A 15692-nucleotide genomic window follows, 5' to 3' on the forward strand; every position below is an offset into this window, starting at 1 on the left:
ATTTCAACATGTATCCTCTTACCTATTATTCCAGGCTTGTAGCATCTCACAAAGTCCTTGCTTTTTAGCTATCAGAGACTCAAAAACAGATTGCAGCTGTTGAGGTGTGTCTAATGATGATGAAAGCAGCCTTGCTTGGATTTTCTCTGTCCAGTTTCGAAACTCCCCTTCTTCCATCTGCCAAAAATAAAACTGTCAGTGTTCTGTGACCAGAGATGACACTAGATCCGAGTGGCTTCTCCACACACTTTGCAGCCTATTGTCTGCTGATACAGAAATAGTCCATTACCTCCTTTTGGGCAAAGAGGTCTTCCATCTTCTCTTCTCTCGTTTTGCTGAAAGTATCTGTTTTCAGAGAAGCAAGGCGATCATCAACAGCAAGATACACTTGTGACACCCTGTCGATAGGGATGCAAAGAGTTAAGCTGTGACTACTTGTAACATCTTCAACATTCTTTAATAAAAGTCTGAATGCATTTAAGGTTAGCGTTTAACAACACAATATATGACACGTAACAGTCTTCTGCACAGTAGGCTAATCCCACTCAATTTACAGGGAAAGTTGGAAAAACTCATTAGTATAGCAGAAACCTAGAATTTACATGCATTGACATTCCTCTTCACAGCTTATTCTTAGCAGTGGAAGTTCTCGGAGAGCAATACAAAGATCACAAACACATTACTAGCAGAGGGAAACTGTTGTGTCATCTGTGTCTAAGAAGAATCTGGGACTGCAAGCTACACCTCCACCAGAAGGGCTCAGAGACAGGCAGAGTGAGTAACTATTTCAGCTCTAAACAAAGTTCCACAGGTTCGAAGTCAGGTGGCACAGAGACATCACTCATACAGGAATGCTGCCACCAGGCAGAACAGCAGTCAGGCTGGTTTTAATAGAGTTTCCATCATGCCTGTCTCCCACTTTTTTGTTCCTACATTTAGAAGGTGTCTAGGCTTACAGTAGTTTACTTTAGACTACAAGAAGGTACCAGATTGTCTGCTGTTACCATAGTCAATAGCTAACAAAGGCAATGTCTTTTACACAACAGAAAGATTACTTGCCACATGATCAATATAATGAAAACAGTTCTGTTTGGACAATAGATTTGAGCAATGCCTTTGCAGTTTTTCTGGGCTGAAGGTAGGATTTAAACTTGTTTAGGGTAAGACTACAAAGTGTTACCTGCAGTTTTCAGATTAAGCCTTCTAGGACTACCTCCTCTGTTCCATTTTTAGTATTAGAGGGAGGAATTAGAAATACTTTAGCTGTGCTTGAAAAGGCATTTTGTAAGAAAAGGTGACATTTCAGACACTAGCTGATGGCCAACCTTTCAGTGGCTACTTGACAACATCATTCGGAAACATGCTATACCACTCAAATATCAGTGCAACATTCAGGGATGAAGAGAACAATCTTAGTTTCTACTGTCTATGTTTCAGCTGAATTGCCGCCAGATGAAAAGGTGAGAGATTAGTACAGACAGAGCAGGTAAAGGTAATAAAGAAGATTCCAATACCACCCTTCCTTAGAAGCATATGCACATACCAACATGTTTAAAACCATTATTTTTCTATTAAATAATGAATATTTAGCACGTCTTACATATACTAGCAAAAATGATTTTGTGTTCTGCTAATAAAGTCCGAAATACAAATAAGCCGAGGAACGCATTAAAAACAAAGCTTACTTTTGAGAGAAATCCTTGAGATCCTGCAAAATAGTAACCTTTGACGGAGCCTGCCGTTTGATGTAGATCTTGGGGAGCGGGACACACACTTCAAGCAGCCGGATTGGAGAGTAGCTGAGAAAGCAATATGACAGCTATTAACAAGACTCTCCCCACATAGCACTAATTCTATACCATATTGCGGTTTGTGGCCCTTATATGAAGAGGGGCACTGTCAGTGTGTCCCGGGCTTTAGTTACTTTTAGTAGCAATAACACCTGTTCATTTATCTCCTAGGCAAAAAGTAAAACCACAAATCATGTTGCAAAAAAACAAAATTCTGAAAGTTTTTGAGATTTAGACAGGGAAAAGCGTTTCCCTTCTGTATCATGAACTGGAGCCATCCATTCTCAGGAACACTAAAGAATGTGCCCACCCCATCCAGGACAGTGATGGCACCCACAATGCCCTCCGCAAGCCAGCACACAATCCTGCACTTGTGGTTATAGTGCAGTTATGCTGTCCCATGCTGTACTCAAAGTGAAGGACAGACCTGATGAATCTGTACTAGAGCTATATGCTTCACATAGTACTAGAGAGAGAGAGAGAAGTTTTTAGCAGTGGACCTCACCTGAAAGATGCCACCATCTGATTATAGGAAAAATACTGGTGATAGTCATGGTGAATGGAATGACCACAAGGCTCTGCATTGGCCCTTCGAGTGTACTGGTGCCCATAGAATCTCAGCTCAAGGTATTTTGCGAAAGACATAGACCAAGAATCATTGGACAGGGGAACAACCGGTGTCACCTGAAAAATTGAAAGTCAAGTGTCTTAATTTCATCCTTCAATCAAGATTAAGGACAGACTAACCTGGACAGCAATCTAGTATTTCTAGTACCAGAAGCACCCACGACCCTGAAACATACTAAACAACAACAAAGATAGCATTTATGCAAAGCTAAGGCCACATAGTTACTATACATCGGATAAACAACAACTGCTAGTTGATGATGACAGGCGCTAAGTTGGGGGAGTGCAAACATATCCTTGATGGAAGCTCGTATCTGGGATGCTATTTCTCTGCACAGAGACAATTTCCAGCAACCCAGTCAGCAGCAGTGGTTTTATCAGATACTTTTTCCGTGGTGATTCTTCAGCTACAAATACATTGGTATTGCTCTGCAGTGTATTTCAACTTCAGCAGTGCTTGCAAGCTTAGAGTAGCCACCACTTTATACATACTTAATAGCCACAAACATATTAGTGTTTACATGAGCACACAGAAATAAAAGGTTATAGAACAGGTGTATACACAGCAGCATAGGGCTTGCCTTCAGCAATTACATTAACTTCCCCCAGGTATCTTTAAATCCAACACCCATGTTTAAGCCAGCATAAGTAGGTGAATTGAGTCATCCACATGGGTAATAGAGATGTTTTACGTTTCAGGCACTGCATGAATCTTTTTAATTAAGTTTTATTCTCATCTCTTTGACAGCTCTTAAGTTTTAAAATGTTTAGCTAGAGATGAGTATCCAGTTGGTAATGCTTTCTTAGCTAAATTACAGAACAAGTTTCAGATAATATACAATCTTACTATTCTGTGTTTTTTTTAAAGCAATTTATCATTCCTCTAATGAAGATTTTACTTACTTTCTATTGACTACTAAAGGAACTCTAGTCATCACATTGACGCAATGCAGACTGTCCAGTCCATTAGCAGATCAAAGAATACCAAGTGGTTTTAGCCAATTACCAAGCCAGTAGGTCTCAGTGTCTGCCCTTCCCCATACATACATTCTTTTGATGCTCGTACTGATTCACTGCAGGGAAGGGACCATACTCTTCACCTCTAAGAGGGCAACTCCTTTTTTTCCATGTGTCAGAAATTAGTTTCCAGCAATGTATCAACTCCCCTTAAGCCTATCCTCTCAGAGCCAGGTTTGACACTTTCCAACAAGACTACCTCACACTAGATGTTTCACCCGAATGGCCCGAATTCTACAAGAGGAATTTGTAGATACGTGAGAACATCTGTATCAGTAATAGATTTTGTGCTAGTTTAGCCATAGCTCCAGGGATGAGCGCTTTCTCAAAAATGCTGCCTTTCCATACAAGGCCAGTCACAACAGGAATATTAAATTGGAATAGCAATGATTCTTAAGTCCTCATCCTTACCTGTTTGCACAGTCTACACCAGGAGTACGTAAGAATGGTGTGCTGGTACCCAGGGACCGGGGAGTCCAGCTCCTTTAACACGATTTGCACACAGCCTTGCCCGTGAACAAAGCGACGAATGTGATGCACCATTGGGGTTTCACAGAACATGCTGGGGCATTGGTAGGAAGGCCTTATCGAAAGACATGGAAACACTTATGAATGATCGTATGCTAGGCACTGCTAAAGAACTGATTCAACATATCTAATATGCCTTTAATATCATGGTACTATTTATCTTTACTGTAAAAGTTTCCTAAGCCTTTAGTGAAGGCTGTTTCTGCAGAGTGAATCGTACTCATTTAGAAATACCATGTAGGGAAGTTCCCTCGCCAGCAAAGGCTGTATAGGTCCCAAAAGCAGTGACTGGATACTGGTTGCTATCACAATCTTTTTACAATGAATCACTTTCTACCAACATATTCCATATAGTCCAAAAAATATGGATGAAGCACCTGGAAGTGCTTGACACCAAATTAGAAGACCATTTTGGCAGTGCACCAGAGCAAAGGCTACTGAGGACAAAGATGTGCCAAAGAGCCTTCAAAATGGTAATATCTCAGCTCCTGAAGGAAGAGGTGAGCAAAATAGTGCCATATAACCTCTTTGAACAGAAAAAAAGACCTTTGTTTGGATGGGTTTCTTTTAAGTCAGGGAGGAGACTGACATCAGAAAAATAAAAGCTGAATTGTTTAGGTACCAAAGTGAAATAGGGAATTCTTCAAAAACAGAAAGAACCTAAAAAAGCCCAGATCCTCCTTGCTCATATGGAAAAAAAAGGAATTTTAATTACTGAAACTATGGAGATTGACACTTTAGCACACACTAGCTAGTCAGCAGAGAAAAAAAAAAGAACTTAAAAGTGTGCAGCTATGCTCCTCCTCCTCATTGATCAGCACATGGAGAAATACTTGTTCCTCCAGAGAAGGCTGAACATGAAGAGCATTTTGCTACTGCAGGTGGCCAGTGGAGAGAACAGAGTAATCTTGTCTTTTGAGGAGCCACAGGCTACCTATCCAGCTTCACAGCCTGCTGAGACTCTGTATGGGGTTCTGGCAGTACTGGTTATTACTGAAATGTATCAACTTGCACCTCTGTCAGCAGAAATAAATTACACAGTACTTTACCAGAGCTAAAAGTGTTCTGGACCATTTACATCAGCCACCTTGCAGATAAGACAAAGCCTTACTCTGAGACATTCAGATAACACTAAAGGAGTAGTTTTTTTCCAGAACTCATATGAAAGTTCCAATAAGAATCTCAGAAAATGGTGATCAGTACAGTTGCTTGTCTTGAAAAAGAGCCATTTGGAATACATACTCAGACTCTTAACTAGGTCCTTAAAGCCCTAATAGCTACAAGAAAGTGCTAAGTGAACACATTTGTCTTTATGAACTTGTAATTCTTGTTTTGTAATCTGTTCCACTTCATCATTAAAGGAAATAAGAGGGACAGGGCTGAAGTGGGAAAGCAGTGGATGTATTTGCTTGTAAGAAGTGAATTCTTAAATCCAGCTCCTGTTTCACTACCGCATGATAATAAAGCAAAGGGAGCAACAGATTTAAGTGGTAAGCTTTACTAGGACACAACCGGCTCTGCAGACTTGCATGCTAGTTTCCTAAGTGCACAGGAAGTAGAGTCTGTGAAAAGGGCAGCAGGTCAACCTCACAGAGCTATCAAAAGCTTTAGTTTTGTTTAGAATGAGATTTAGAATAAGCTCCTCCTCACCTGAAACAGTAGCGCTCCAGAAAAATCCCTAGAGTCAGGTCATTTTTCCCATAGAACTCCATGGTCACAATCCTAAAGCAGAGAAAGAAAAGCTTTAGAGGGTGGATGCTGCCACTGTTAGCTGTGCAATCCCCTTTAGGTGCACAGATCCGCACCCATGCTGGTTTGTTTTCAGCCCTGTATACCTTCAAAGGCTTTTTTTCCTCTTGACTACCCTTTCTAGATCCCTGCTGTCAATTTTGCTAATAATGAGATCGGAGACCTACTAGAACAACTTTAAACTTAATATTTAAAAGTCGAATACAATTCAACTGCATTTTTGAAGATCATGTTCAAGAATATCTAGGCACAAAAGTCAAGACAGCTTGAAGCCTCAAACACTAACATTTAAGCAGTTACAGAAAGGGTACATCCCACAAGATGAAAAAAGCCTTAAGAAAACTTTACTTTTCTAGAAGATTTAATAGCAACTTTTGTTTTCTCAGAACCTAAGGTGACCAAGCCACTTAAAATGTGTAAGTATCAGTTTAAGTATCACAATTCAGACATCTCTAATATAAGTAATTTACATCCTCTTATTGTTGCTGTTTAATGAGCTTATCACCACCTTCTTTGGTTCCCTGTAAGAGACCCATCTCTGTATTTTCACCTGAGCTAGATGACGAAACATCAAGACCTGTCCTGTTTAGTAGAGCTAGAAGCATGTCATAAGTTGCACACAATTAACAAATTACAGCCCCCTAAGCTGGAAATACAGTTAAAGCTCTTAACGCCAGTGACTATAATATGAGAAAGATAGCACTATATTCAAATGCCTCTCCCAGATAATACAATCTAGCAGTATTCTGAGATTCTCTCAAGTCTTATTTTTGGGCTTGGACATTCTTCTGTGTTCATATACACTAACTCTTCCCCACAAGACTGCATGCAGTGCCCTCTCCACACGTACATTACTCTGCAGTGAAAGGACCAACTAAAGCATTTAGTTTTAGGCTGGGCTTTCTCATTTAGGCTGGGCAGTGTGCCCTGGTGGCCAAGAAGGCCAACAACATCCTGGCCTGTATCAGAAGTAGTGTGGCCAGCAGGAGCAGGGAGGTGATCGTGCCCCTGTACTCGGCACTGGTGAGGCCGCACCTCGAATACTGTGTTCAGTTCTGGGCCCCTCACTACAAGAAGGACATGGAGGTGCTGGAGCGTGTCCAGAGGAGGGCAACGAAGCTGGTGAAGGGTCTGGAGAACAAGTCTTATGAGAAGCGACTGAGGGAACTGGGACTGTTTAGTCTGGAGAAGAGGAGGCTGAGGGGAAACCTCATCACGCTCTACAACTACCTGAAAGGAGCTTGTAGTGAGGTGGATGTTGGTCTCTTCTCCCAACTAACAAGCAATAGGACGAGAGGAAATGGCCTCAAGTTGCGCCAAGGGAGGTTTAGACTGGACATTAGGAGAAATTTCTCTACTGAAAGAGTGGTCAGGCATTGGAACAGGCTGCCCAGGGAAGTGGTTGAGTCACCATCCCTGGAAGTATTTAAAAGACGTGTAGATGAGGCACTTAGGGACATAGTTTAGTGAGCATGGTGGTGTTGGGTTGATGGTTGGACTCGATGATCTTAGAGGTCTTTTCCAACCTTAACGATTCTATGACTCTATGATTCATGCCTTGGGGATTACAAAGGCTATGGGATACTGCTATGGATCCACCTGACCAGGCAAGACAAAATTCTTTTGGCAACAGTTCCTGTTACAGGATGGGCACAACCTACCAAGGAGTCCTCAAAGAAATACCGCTATGAGGTGAGCACTGACCTTGACTTAGGAAAAAAGATAGCAACTATACAAGCTGTAGAAGAGTAGTTTTCATACCAGGGGCTAACACAGGCACTTGGAGCATTGCTGGACTGAGCAGAAGAGCTACTGAAGAGAACACAGAGCCTCTGATGGTTTACTGGACTCAGGCAATCCACCTGGTAGAGAGAAAACAACCCATTTACTGGTTACAGACACCTCCATCCACACACAACTCCTGATGACAAAATCCTATTCTAGTAGTGTTATTTACAGACCAATCTCTGCTCCTTTTGTACAGATTAACCTTGCATTATCTCTGCGCTTCAGGTAGACTTGTACCATGTATAATTGCTAACTGCCATTTTTAGAACAGTGTAACTAATATGCAAAATGAAACCAATGCACACGCATGTGCTTCTGTGGAAAGGAAGCTAAGGGAAACAGTAAACAACAAAAGCGATGAGACAAACATCCAGAGTCTCCAAAGCACTGTACAGTTTAAGACACCTTGGAGTCAAAACTCTGCCAATATATTATACCTCAATTACTCATTCAAGCTATAGAAAGACTTCCAACTTTCTGTCCTCTGTGAAGAGATTTACCACGCTGCTGCTGGAATGGAGCTGTTTCCCCTTCCACGCCCTACAGAACTATGAAGTTACCAAATACTTTTCTTTGATCACTGAATAAATTTAAAACAGCATCAATCAGTCTGGTCCAGAGCAAGGGCTAGTCCTCCAGTTCATAAGATTATGGCCTGTGAAGCTACACAGATTTGCATTTAAGCACCCATTAAAAAGTGATTTCTGCTCATGAACTTGGGGACTGATTGGCTCAGGGACCAAAATATTTGACTATTTTAAGAGATTAGTTCTGCTACTCTTGTTCATAGACTTTTTTCCTGAGCACCTTCCAGTTCAAGAAAGTCCCAAGATCCTTTTCCTCAGATAAAAATTAGTTGCTTTCATGGCAGTTTCCCAAAACTTTAAATATTTTGATTACAAGCACATACTGCCTTGCTTTGAAATTTCAAAGAAGATTCCCCCCCTCCATTATGAGATTCTGACATTTCTTCAGATCTTTTACTTTTACAAACTTTTACAAAGAGTGAAATACTTTAATTACAGCCTACTGCTGTTTCCATGACATTAAGCCCTCTGAAAATGAAAATATTACACTTTCAGAAATCACCAATACAAGCAGCAAGAAAGCTCAGTTTCAGAAACAACTTCTTTAAGTTTGCTCCCCCTTCATGTACTCATTTTCAGGAATCATTCATGTACAGCTGAGCTGACAGGCAATGTAATACACTGATTCTTGGCTGACTTTCTGCATTTCTCAGAAAGTAGAGTCTCACCACCTCTTCCCTTCTCAGGAAAATTTTGCAGTCAGTCTCTTGTTCTGCTTTCTTATATCCACATAGTCCCTGGTTATATTGACTTGTTTAAGTACCCAGAGCACTGCAACCTAAAATGCAGTTTTGACCAGTCAAAAAAAAAAACAAACCCCAAAACCCCACAACAACAAAAAAACCACCACACAAAACTGGTTTAACATTTAATATGAGACACTACACCTTCTGTATTACTAGGAGAAACTGATGCTGATGTAACCTGGGTTTTCAGCTTTGAATCTTACCTTATGAGACCATGAGGATTCAGTCTGAGCCAGTCCCTTCTCATCCTCTTCAGTTCTGCACCCAGTTTTTCCAGCAGGGACACCAGACACATCCTTACTTTGGGCAAAGGGATCTGTGCTTTTCTGTAGTATCCTCCCTCCTCTGGCCCGATAGTCAGCCAGCATTCTGGCTAAGCTCTGGCTATCACCTAGATGTTCTGCTATTCTAGTATTAACCAACTCGTGAGAAGGTAAGATTTGGATAGCCTTGGCTTGGATACTCCCATTCATCCCTTGTAGTCCAGAAAGATCCCGCAATAATTGTCTCTTCCTTCTGCTCTCCAACTCCTTGTATTCCTTATTGAGGAGAGGAGACCAATAAACTTGCTCAGGGAAGTATTCCCGGGCAGGGCACCTCATACCTTTTTCAGTCAAAAGAAATGGTTCACGGAACATCATCACAGGAGAAATACAGAGAATGACATCTTTCAACTCCTGCTTAAATGCTGCAGAGTAAGTCTTGAGACGATCCTCAGAAGAAGTTACCTCTTCTGTGACATATAAACCAGTATCATCCTGGAGGGGGTCTCTGAAAACTCTCATCTGACTCTTGGACTCCTGCAGATCATCTGCCTGTTGAAGAGGCTCTAGTGTCTGGCTATCCAGAGTGACCAAGTGCTGGTCCATGCCATGGAGGGGCAGCAGGGACATTTCAGGTATTGCAGGAGGTACAGAGTTGAACACTGGAAATGGTGACTCCACTTTGTGGTGCTCTTGCTGTTTTGAGGACGCCGTTTCCAGTTGACTGTTCTCTTGGTCACCTCTCTCAAATAAACCTCTTTGTTCAAGCAAGCTGACCTCAGAGGACACTGACTCAGAAATTACAGGCAGCTTTTCAGAGGATAGTTCAATGTCTCTGACTGCTGTGCTGAAATCCTCGCCATTGAAGAGGTTCTGTTGTTCGTTTTCATCTCCTGGCTCCTCAATAAGGGAGTGAAAGGAGGTGTTTTTGGTCAGAGTAGGGGGCATGGCAAACTCATCCATAAGGAAAGAGATTTCCAACTGGGAATGATAAGCCACACAGACCATGAAGATCAGAATCTCTTTCACACGGGCCAGCTCGTACTCTGCAGCACCACACAACTTGATAGTGCAACCCAGGTGCTGGGGACACCCTTCAAAGAACATCAAGGTTTTTGTCTGATCTAGAAGAAGAAAAAAAAAACAAAACAAAAACAAACAAACAAACAACCAAACCATAGGAGTTAGGATGACAACTACAGTTAACCTGCTCTTAGGTATCTCACACACTGAAAAGACTGTAATAGAGACTAAGAGCAAGTAACATTGGTAGCACAATCCAGCTGCAGAAATTCACATCACTATACAAAAATAACTTATTTTTGCAAGCAAAACAAGCATTTGCTATAAAACTTCTGTTTTGTAAAACAAGTCGTCATAAAGTCCAAGTGAAGGCCACATGGAACATGTTGGCCTAAACGGTGTATTCTAAGATTACTGTAGAGACTGCAGCAGTGAAGCAAAAGAACCACTATCATCCCAGGGACATTTGCTCATCCTTACAAGTCAAAAGCCTACAAGATTTTGAGCGCAATTTAAAGGCTGGATGGGGACATGGGGAGGTGGAAGGGGAAGAGATGGAAAGACTGCATCTCCACAAAGATTTGCATCAACAGCATTTAAGTGTGCCAGCACCACTGGTAATCTGTCAAGCAGCATGTCTTCCTTCTTCCTTTGCAGGCTTCCACTGCCTAAAGGGGGTTACAGAGAAAAAGGAACCTGATTTCGCAAAGGTGCACAATGACTGGACAAGGGGCAGTGTGCACAAATTGCAACAAGGCAAATTTTGATTGAATATGTTAAGGTTGGACCAGATGATCTTTTGAGGTCCCTTCCAATCCGGGCGGTTCTATGATTCTCTATTTCTACGTAGGAAAATTCTTTATGCTGAGGATGGTTAAGCCCAGAACAGGTGCCCAGACAGTCTATGAAATCTCTGTTCTGCAATATTTTCAACAGTTGGCTGACAAAGCCTTGAGAAATCTGATCCTGCATTGAAATTAATCCTTCCTGTTTTGAACAGGAAGGTGGACTAGACAAACTCCAGGGTGGTGGGAAGAGAAAAAACAGTTTGGAAGGAAGAAGCCAGCCTAATTAAAATCTAGTGTGTCTCGTCTTAGTAAGATGATGCTTTCTGGTCCACAGCCAGTTCACTGTAGTTCCAAGATGTAACAAAGTAAAGAAAAATGAGTAGGAAGGATAATACTTGATCACACAAGGCACCCAACAGTTCAGATGTAGTTAAGAGGAGCAAAGCATTTATCCCTTCACATACACAGGCTAAGACACATCAAGCTTTACTCACCATTGGGCAACTGAAAAACTTGCATATAAAATTTATGACAGGTTCCTAAACGTGGTTTGGTCAACAGTTGATCCATTGACATCACTAAGTCTCCCTGGGTCATTCGACTTACCCGGTCTAACACTTGCTGTAAAAATGGAAAGAACAGTAAGAATCTACAGTGCAAAGAGGACACTTAGCTTGCTCTTAAAAAACTGGGGGGGGGGGGAGAAGGGGCAGGCAGAAATGCCAGCATGATCCAGGAAACCTCTCACTGAGACACAAACTCTGGGTTAAACCCAGTCACGCAAACACACACCCACAATATACAAGAATCTCAGAAAAGCAGTTGGGTAAATATTTCTGGTGAGGGGTAAGATTGTGCCCTTCCTTGGAGATATCTGGATCTGTTCAAGTGAAGAAAGTTCCAGGAGGTACATTGCACTCAGCATAGTGCTGGCTATCAGGAGCTCAGCCAACTCCCACAGCCGCTCTCTTTGGCTTTCTGCACCCCGCCTCGCAGGGACAGAGAGGCTCTCTGGAGATCACTGAGGACCCATGCAGTATTTGCTACAAATAGGAGTCAGAGTTAACTAGAACCAAGCCAGGGTACAAGGACCTACCAAGCGAGGACACAGCAGAGTAGCTGTGAAGAGCTGAGGAAAAGTTACTCTCTAGGTTTGCCTGCCTTGCCTTCTTGGAAGAGAAGTACCATTAAAAAAGAGCCCAGGTTTGGTTAGAGGAGAAAATAAGACAACTCTTTGCTTTCTCCAGGAAGCTTGCTACAAGGAGAAATTACAGACATCCATCACAAGGCCCAGTCTGACTCTGACAGGAAATGCTCACCGGCTTAACATTGATGACCAGAGTGATACCATGCTCTAAGAGCATGTCCTGGGCAATTCGGGACACAGTCTTCTCAACAAGGACCAAATTAGGCCTGACATCAACTATCCGCTGTACATAGTTCTTCAAGAACTCCCTTTCCTGCAGACAGGAACAAAGTATGGCAGTTAACTACTGCAAACCCACCTGAAAAAACACTTAAATGCTTATTACTACTTTCTCTCTCATTTATATACTGACCTTTCCCATAACACAGGGAAACCAGCTATCCAGAAATCACCATCAGTTGCCCACTGTGCACATTTCCCCACCCCCACAGCACAACACCCAGTTTATCAGTAATTTGTTATATGCACTAATTGCACATGAGGATATAGTCCAACGAGAGTCTGAAGTAAGAGACTTGCAGCAGAATCCAAACATATGTATATGCACCTTACATTCTTACATGGAAAAAGGCTTTATGTTCGAAAGGTGCTAGAATTAGAGCACCCTAAACCAAAGCTGTTTGCAATATTATGTTCTCCACCTTCAGATACATGCTAATGTTGAGTGCTGGCACTCAGAGACACTTCCATTCACAGAGAGTATGCCAGTGCTCTATGCCTCTACAAGTCTGTACACAGACCCTCAGTCCCTAAATCTGTACTTGGGGTCAGTGCTTCTGGAGTGGGATCCCAAATACTGTGCACTGCAGAACTGCTCTTCTAACCATGGCCACCTTCTGGCTTCATCTCACTATCCCTCCCACACTTTTATTAACATGCACAGAAAGAGAAAGCAGAGCTGCAACTGTATCAGAACTAAAGGCCTCCACTGCTAGAGAGTGTACAGCTTCCCAAGCCAGGTATTCTCAATTGTGTTATTGCAGCTCACATCAGTCAGGTTTCAAAAGTTCTGCGCAAGAGAGAGATACCACAAAAGCGGTTTGTCACTCCTCAGAACACAAACGTTCATGTTAGTGTAGCAAAGATAAAACTTTTGCTAGAAGCTAACCTTTTCAATTGAACTCGGATTTCTGTAGTATTTTCTGTCCTATAGGACTTTAATGCAGATACACAAACAATTATGATCATGTTCTGAAGCAGACAATGAAATAATCAGAGACCAATATTTAGAAAGTATAGTAGATACTTCTAACTCATTCAGAGAAAGGACAGGTCTCAGTTTAAGCTTTTACTAGAAAACCAACTCACTAGGCAGAGACAAGTTTTATTGCTAAAACTTTCACACCTGTAATCCTGTCTATTAATGACCAAACAGAAGTGGTCTTAAATGCATGCTAAGGAAATAGCCAAATACAGAAATAAACATTATGGCCCAAGCTCAGTAGAGCAAATACCCTTCTTACGAGTATCCTGGCAAACACCTGAAGACCGATTTTCAGACAGGAATGCAGTGTGTTAAAGAAAAGGTCTATCCATTTCAGCATTTTCATACTTAAGGCACCGCCCTGCTCACAGGGGCAGGGCACCTGTTCCAAAGTGACATTTTGTAGTTTTTCACTTCATTAGGTTGGCTGTTGTCCCATTTTTTCATGCCTGACAAGAAATAACATGGGTACAACCTAACCCTCACCTACACTAACTTTTCTAATATTTCTTCGCACACCTAAACCATATTTATCTCTGACCTCCTAAACCATATCTATCTCTGACCTTCTGAACCGTATGTTCCTTATACAGCGTATCATTAAAAACAAAACATGTTTTCTGAAATGCTGCACTTAATTGTGACGATCATAATCTCAGTATCTCAGTACATGTAACTTGATGACAAAAACCCTCAGCACAAGACTACAAGTTTGTACTGTATTTACAAGTTTTCTTCGCTAGCTGCTAGAAGAGGAAATTTTTCTCTTTCCTGTGCAATCCCACTCACTCAACTCCACCTTACACACTGAAAAAATCAGACGTGCACTGATGATCATTTTGTTTGAATCACTAGACCTCAGGCAATTTTAACCAAGAACAAAAGCATACTCTCACCTGAAGTACTATAGGGTCTATGCAGGTAAACTTTGTTTCTTCTCGATAGAGGTACTCAATTGAGCACTTCAGCAGAAGAATTTTGGGATTTTTTAAGCAAGAGTTCATCTAAGACAGACACAAAAATAGTTAAAACAAAAATGCAAACACCTGGAAGGGGAAAAAGTGCACAAGAAAAAAAGACAGACTTCCCATGATTCATTTTTTTTTCCCTCCTAAAAAGTGTCTCAACTATCCCCGCCCTGCAGACCCAACTACACATTCTTCCTTGTTATGAAGATGTTACACCCAGTTGTTGGAATTTCACAGCTACTGTCCAGTAAGAGTACAATGCTAGAGGTTTCTACAGTCACCCCCAAAAACCCCGACGTCTTGCTACGCTTTGGAGCCTCCATCCAGATCACGTCTACCTTGACCTCCTCCCTTATTTAAAGGTGCACTTTAGTACATTGTCGTAAGTCAGAACCACAAATGCCTTTTTCTGGCTAAAACTTGGGGTAATTATTAGATGCTTTCTGGGGTGGTAGGGGTGGAAAGGATGTTTTTCTATACATGCATGAGGAAAGCTTCCGCCCCTAGAATCTCTAGGTTAAAAGAAAGCAGCTTGGAAAATAAATGTTTTAAAAGCCATTCTTGTTTAGGGTCTCAAACTAGAGAAAGCTCGCAAACCTCCTGAGTGGTGAGAGAAACTTCACAACACAAAAAGGAAGTCACAGCACACTTGTTTCCTCAGCATGCACTACAGCCAGCACTTGATTAATCAAGCCTGCATTACCTTTTTGTGTGCAACGTTCTTAGTGCAAACAAATCCATTCACCACCATGGAGTCAAATTTCTTTCCACCAGGGATCTAATAAAGGAAAAAACATTTTTAGAACTCATACACTCCCATAACTTCTAATGCAGTAAACCTAATACATAGAATACCTATTGTAGCTGATGTGCAAGCTTCAGCTACACCCTCAATTATCAGATGAAAGATCAGATACAGTCATGCTGGACACACAACTCTTTTCCTTTAAGGTCTGGCAAACTAAGAACAACATGAAAAAAAGTACTAAGTTCCAGGATTTCTACGCCCCTCCCAAGAGATGCATGTTTGTTAAACTGGGTACACTCTGGAAGATAATAAGGGAACCTAACTTCTATAGGCCATGGGGAGCACATGCCTTTGCACATGCCACTGCCACTAACAAACAAATTGCAAGGAAAGGAAAGGGTGGGAAGAGGGGGAAGGAAGAAAACCAAGCAAACCTCTACCTACTATTTGAACGCATCAAACACTTGACTGCTGTGTCTACAGTCACAACCAAATCACAGGAGTAATAAACAACATGAAACAAGCTTCTGAATAACGTGTTTCAGAGGACATTTCTGTTATCAGCATGTGGAAACAGCAGACAGCTACAAAGAGCTTTCACCTCTGAACATCTGCTCGTTGAACTAGAGTTTCAGGAGAGGCAGCAACAACTGATGCTG

General features: G+C 41.7%; 1 protein-coding gene across 10 annotated transcripts in view; it reads right to left on the reverse strand.

Annotated features, from left to right (window-relative positions):
- The window catches only part of PIKFYVE (phosphoinositide kinase, FYVE-type zinc finger containing), a 70759-nt gene that overhangs the window by 18744 nt on the left and 36323 nt on the right, over positions 1-15692 (reverse strand). For 9 of the 10 annotated variants that reach the window (XM_075153380.1, XM_075153378.1, XM_075153383.1 and 6 more), the window contains 12 exons: positions 14989-15063; positions 14214-14321; positions 12226-12366; positions 11401-11527; positions 9036-10219; positions 7473-7573; positions 5613-5684; positions 3846-4017; positions 2296-2474; positions 1686-1799; positions 290-398; positions 23-177 (listed from right to left, as the gene is read on the reverse strand). In XM_075153380.1, the coding sequence (XP_075009481.1) occupies positions 23-177; positions 290-398; positions 1686-1799; positions 2296-2474; positions 3846-4017; positions 5613-5684; positions 7473-7573; positions 9036-10219; positions 11401-11527; positions 12226-12366; positions 14214-14321; positions 14989-15063 (2537 nt within the window). The remainder of the gene's footprint in view (positions 1-22; positions 178-289; positions 399-1685; positions 1800-2295; positions 2475-3845; positions 4018-5612; positions 5685-7472; positions 7574-9035; positions 10220-11400; positions 11528-12225; positions 12367-14213; positions 14322-14988; positions 15064-15692) is intronic. The other variant, XM_075153379.1, reaches the window with a different exon arrangement.

Source organism: Calonectris borealis, chromosome 6 (genome assembly GCF_964195595.1).
Source record: "Calonectris borealis chromosome 6, bCalBor7.hap1.2, whole genome shotgun sequence".
NCBI classification, from domain to species: domain Eukaryota; kingdom Metazoa; phylum Chordata; class Aves; order Procellariiformes; family Procellariidae; genus Calonectris; species Calonectris borealis.